Source organism: Protobothrops mucrosquamatus, unplaced genomic scaffold, assembly GCF_001527695.2.
Source record: "Protobothrops mucrosquamatus isolate PMUCROS unplaced genomic scaffold, P.Mucros_1.0 scaffold_280, whole genome shotgun sequence".
NCBI lineage: Eukaryota > Metazoa > Chordata > Lepidosauria > Squamata > Viperidae > Protobothrops > Protobothrops mucrosquamatus.
Window position 1 is genome coordinate 1,530,401 of NW_015386356.1, and position 6,000 is coordinate 1,536,400.

At 34.5% G+C, this 6,000-nt stretch overlaps 1 protein-coding gene across 1 annotated transcript in view; it reads left to right on the plus strand.

Moving 5' to 3' along the window:
• The window catches only part of SORBS2 (sorbin and SH3 domain containing 2), a 95,129-nt gene extending 89,439 nt beyond the window's left edge, over positions 1–5,690 (plus strand). The window contains exons 20-21 of the mRNA XM_015831783.1: positions 4,164–4,270; positions 5,525–5,690. Coding sequence (XP_015687269.1) covers positions 4,164–4,270; positions 5,525–5,586 — 169 coding nt within the window. The 3' untranslated portion in view covers positions 5,587–5,690. The remainder of the gene's footprint in view (positions 1–4,163; positions 4,271–5,524) is intronic.
• The last annotated feature ends 310 nt before the right edge of the window (positions 5,691–6,000 follow it).

Consider the following 6,000-nt stretch of genomic DNA (forward strand, 5'->3'; position numbering starts at 1 on the left):
CGTATATCCTCCCAAGGCTCACTATGGGCACAATAGAAAAGGATAAGGAAATGGGGTTGAACTAAACTAAAGTCTTGTGTGATTTTCTCTCTTACCATGATGCATACATGCACCCATAAACCATATTTCCATCCATTCATAATGTTTTGAACTCTTTGAGCTCTTATAAAATCCAAACATAGCGATGTTCAACCTTCATAATTGGGCACAGAAATTCCAGAGATGTCGAGAATGTTGTATTCATCCTCAATGCAACCATATAAAAACTTTCCAAAAACTTTTTGGGAAATTTTGTCCAGTTGGAAGTACTCTCTGCAAGTAATTCATGGTATCCTGGGCATGGCATTCTGGACACAACCAAACTGCTTTGGACAAGACTATTTTCACCATATCTAAAATTGCTTCCATTCCAAATTATTTCCAGAAACTATTGAGCCACCTTATAGTCTGAAGAGGGAATGAAAAGTTCCACAGATCTCCAGGACAGTTGTTCTTCTCAAACTGGTGAATTTTGCACAATCCTATCCAAAAGAAAGAGAGAAAGTGACCATAAGTCAAACCACAAAAGTTTTAAAATTCCAGTAGATGCCAAAGATAGTGGCTGTGTTGAACTCAAGAGGAAGCAAGCTGTCTAGAGAAAATGAAACTATCATGCTATGCTAATGAATCAAATATTCATTCACAGAGCTTTGTCAAACTGCCTTGCAATATGATCACCTGAAAACTGAATATGTATCCATAAATACATACCAAAGAGAAACCAAAGTTGAACTAAGTAAATAATTATAGTCATCAGAAAGTGGGCCATAACTCAGTTCAAGAATTTTCAACAAGCTCCTTTAAAAAAAAACTTGAACAAATATCCAGATTGGGGATTAGGGAATTGGGGAGCTAAAAGGAAAAAAAAAATAGCCCTTTAAAATCCTGACCTCAGCCACTTTTGAAACCCATGTAATGTCTGATGTCAAGCTAAAAGAATTTGTACACCACTTTTCCTAGAACAGATAGGAAACTTCCAGCTTCCCATCTGCTTATCTTGACATAATAGTTCTGTATTTGGACCCCCTTACAGCTATAACATGTCTCCACTATAGTGGGATACAAGTAATAGGATCTGGGAAGTATACAAATTAATCATCTCATTTAATGACTGTGTAGATTTTCTCACACAAGACAAACTTATCAACAGTTCCCAGAATTGAAATGAGACTCACTGCAAAATCCACAACTGTAGTAGGAAGATTCCAGCACATATTGTAATAAAGTGTCCTCTGTGATTGCATCAGTTGCTCAGTAAGGTCTGAGTAGATGTGAATGTTGCAACTGTATTCTTGTCTGGAAGAGCCTTGGGTTGAAGGTAGTTTATAAATCTACCAGAATCTTGCAATATGTTATTTTTTGTTCTGGAGTGAGACATGGCATACACACATATTATTTAAATAATTATTAGCAAAGGCCAAATTTGCAATGTATTGCAGAGAAGCAATATTTAATAATCTCAGTTGATAAACTACACAGAATGTTTAGAATAAGAGAAATATAGGTACTAAACTTTTAGAATATAATATGTGTATTTAGACATTACCAAGACAGATTATGTTATTCTATTTAAAATGAAAGCATCTTTTACCCTGAACTCAACTGCTGGTGACTCATTCAGAACAAGTTCCAAATTTTCCAACTCATGAACAAACAGAAAGAGTATTTGGCTGCTACAACAAACAAAGTATATCTGTTTGTAACTAAGTAGATTCCTTATTGACACAAGGTCATAACCCTCCACAACATCCTGTCACAGAGCCCTTAGGACTTCATACAATATGATTTATTAGGAAGTATGGGAATGGGTCTCTTCACAATTCTATTCATTTTTCCCTTCTCAGTGGTTTATGTATGTGGCCAAAACTGAAAAAGGAAAGATTTTAATTAGTATTCTTTGTTGCTTTTATTTCATTTATATCCTGTCCATCTCCAGGATCTCAATTTGAAGAATATTATTTCCTCTCTCCATTTTATCCTCAGGTTAGGCTAAGAGATTGTATTAAGCAAGAACATTTATTTAGGAACTAGCAATGCAATCCTTTGTTTCCACTCATAAACACCATCCATTGTGTTCAAAGAGGGTTATTTTCAAGTGAGCAGATATACAATTGCACTGTGAACTGGGAAATTTTTCCAAGGGCAGTGAATGAGCAGTGAATGGCAGTGAATAGGTAGATGTTTCTTTATAATGTATAAAATGGTATTGGATAATATAATACAATTTTTAAATATGCATAATTGGAACATAATGCATGGAATATAGAACTGATAAAACCATATTTTGTGGCACTGTATGATTGATAATGTATTTCACACTTTATTGTCAGTATATCTCTTAAGAAAGCCACCAATCCAAGTTTTAACAATTGTCAATTGTCTTTATTTTGAATATATTTTGAATTTTTTAATCCACATATTTGTATGGCATTTCATATAATTAGATTTTTTTAAAAAATCTAAATAATTACAGAAAACCCTAACATGATAATTTTTAACTTAATTTTTATCCAGCAAATATTGTTACCTAATAGGAAACAAATAAAATTTACTTCTAGGGTACAAGCCACCATTAAATAAAGAAGACTTTTTAAATAGAAAGATAACAATACAGTGGTATATTATTCCCAAGAGTAACATGCCTATTGACTGCTGGCAAATTTATTGTGAAAGGGTTCTTGAGGAAAACCTAGCATTTCCAAAAATGCAAAGGAAAAATAACATAAGTGAACAAGTATATATATAAATTAGTGGCGATGAAATTCAAAACTACAGAAGATATATTAAACTACAACTTCCATAATGCTGGGCTACTTGGCCATGTTAGTTGGTGTTTATGAGAGCAAGAATTCAAAACCTCCTGGGGGAGATCATAGATTGCTTGCCCTTGATGCTCAGAAAAATGGTATAGTGTTCCTGCTTAAGCAAGAGTTTGGACTAGAAGACCTCCAAGGTCCCTTCCAACTCTGTTATTCTGTAACCCTGAAGATGTATGACACAAATAGTTTGAATGAGCTAAATAGGTAGGAATAAAGTTGAGACATTTTCCCATTACCAAATAATACGCTTTAAATTCTATCAGGAAATACAGCACCTTCATGGAAGATACTCTGTCTTGAAGAAAAATAGTGTTACTTTTGGGCAAATAGGTCTGTTATTATTGTATTTTTAAAAAGCAGTAAAATAATCATTTGCAAAGAAAGAGGAGTAATTAGAAGATAAATTAATGTAATTAAATCATCACCATTGAGGTCTTTTTAATATTTTTTCCAAGTACTTAGGATTTTGTCATAATTCTCCTAACAAAGCTGTAAGGGAGGAGAGGGATGCCCTGGCCCTTCAGATGTTGTGAAATGCAGCTCCCAACATCCCTCACCATTAGCAGTGTTGGCTGGAGCTGCTGGAAATTGTAAGGAAAGTCAGCATTGCAATGCACCATACTGGGAAAGGTGGTGGCAGTGCAAGGCTGAAAGACTGTAAGATTACACAAGGGACTACAAAGTTCTGCACTAAATGGAACAACTATATAGTGCATACTATGTTCCACCTTTAGGGAAGCACTTTTGAGGTTTCCTAGGCTATCTTCCCTTATAGTTCATAGGACTGAAATTTATCTTCCCACTCTTCCATAGTGAGATGTGAAGCACTCCAAATTCAATTCTCCAAAGGTCCTTTGTAGCACAGAGCTGCAATGTGATCCAAGGAAGATGTGGCTGCTTTAATAAGTTGCAGACAAGTGCTATGATCATGCTCCTGCATGCTCCAAACCACCTTTTGGGATCTGAATCCAAAGAACTGCCCAAACATACATTTTTTAAATGGTTTTAAATGTGTGTTTTGTACACTTAAGTGTATTTTTTGCTAGTGTGTCAAATAATTAAGACTGATTGTAACCACACATATTTGGATTTACAGCATTTTAGCCCATTTATTTGAACTGAAATAATCATATTCTGCTTCAATAGTTCATGCATTACTCCATACAGGTCTTTCTATCTATCACTGATTTGAGTTTTAGTCTGGCTTGTTTTTATCTTCAAATAATTTTTTAGCAACCTGCTTTAGCATAGTGAAAATGCAAGATGTTTTTTTTTCTTTAAATGCATCCATTTGTCCTGTTTAAGGTTTCAGGTTCTGTATAACTATACTCCTAGGAACGAAGATGAATTGGAGCTGAGAGAGGGAGATGTCATTGATGTGATGGAAAAGTGTGATGATGGATGGTTTGTGGGTATGTTTTCCATAACTTTAGTAGTGCCTTTTTAGTAGGATATATAAGTTCCACTTGGTTTTCCTAGCCTGGTGCCCTCAATCTGAATTTCACCTGCAGTCTCAGAATTTCTACCCAGCAGGGTATTTAGAGGGTAACATATTAAGGAAAGCTGAACCCTCTAATTTATTACAACTGGCAACTTTTTATACAGAGTTATTGCATGTATTATTCTAGTTTGCCAGCCATTAAAAAACATTCTTGAGACGTTCCCCCAAATCTTATGTCATGTGCCATTTATTCTTTCACATGTAATATAATCACCCCTTTCCAGATCTTGTTGCAAATATTATAGTTTTTATATCAGAGCAGATCTTTTTCTTTTGGTGCACTCCGCAAATCAAACATTGTTGTGCCGTCTTTCATACCAATTTGGATCTAAACTCTAAAACTAGAGGAATGTATCCAGCAATAAATGATGTTTGTGGTGCACAGTTCTAAGCATGAGGAACTGATTAGCAAAGGATCTATACTGCATGAGATCTGCCTGTATCGTGGTATCTTTCTTTTTATGTGTGGGCAATCTCCTACACTATAAAGATTACCATATTAGGAGACTTGGCAAAAGTTTGCCACCATCATGTCCTAAACCTTGACATAGTAAATTTCTCCATTAAAATTGATGGAGAAAGTATCATTCTCACATGATGTCCTCATAAGCTGCGAGAACTTTCTCATTCTAATGGGTGACTATGGATTCCCTTCTTATTATTGAATCTGATGTGCAAAATGCCTGCATTAAAAAAAGCCCTGCTAAGTTGGAATGAAAATACTTAATAGAGCATTCATTTGATTAGTTGTTTTATTTACAAATGAATGATTGATTCAATATTTATATTTATATATTTATTGAAATCTAATATTTGACTGCTGCTTCCTTACAAGCCCCTATTCAAAAAACGTTTTCTTTGATGTTATAACTGCTAAACAGATAAGATGTTTAAAATATATGGTTTGTCTTTTTAGCAGTGGGAGTTACTCAGCAAAATCTATTATGATAGTATTACATTATTTACTATGATTACATTTTTCATGGCTACAGTATTATAACATAACTTAAATTCTATGGCTATATAATGCAATATCCCATATTTTCCTATTGTGGTAGCATTAAATATGTTCATAAACAATCCTAAAATGAAATGTAAAGGCTGTCTTTAAAGCATGAATATGTTACTCTTGCTGCCATGTTTCATTTATTGCTTCTACTTTCAGGAACCTCCAGAAGAACAAAATGTTTTGGTACTTTCCCTGGAAACTATGTCAAGAGGCTGTGAAATGATTATTTGTTTTTGTTCCTTTCTTATTTATGCTGCATCTCTGCCACACATCTGCATAAAAACTGCTAGAAAGCATCCTCCACCAGCATCCTTCAATTTTCCTGCTTTGCAAATCCAGGTAGAAATCATGCTGCTCATCTTCACCATCTTCATCCCATCTGCCAACCAGCAGTATTATTCAACAGCTAAAATGGAATCCCTGAGCTTTTGTGAAACAAGAGGAATTAGTTCTATATGAAATACATCTTTTTACGCCTTCGATTTTTGTCTGGCAATGCCAATTTGGAAAGCACGTATAAAAAAAAGCTTAATGGAACAAATAGCATGGCACTTCAAAATGTAACCAGTTATTTGGGGGAAATTGCAATAGTATCCTTACGGGAAAAAAATACTATCTATTACCACCTAATA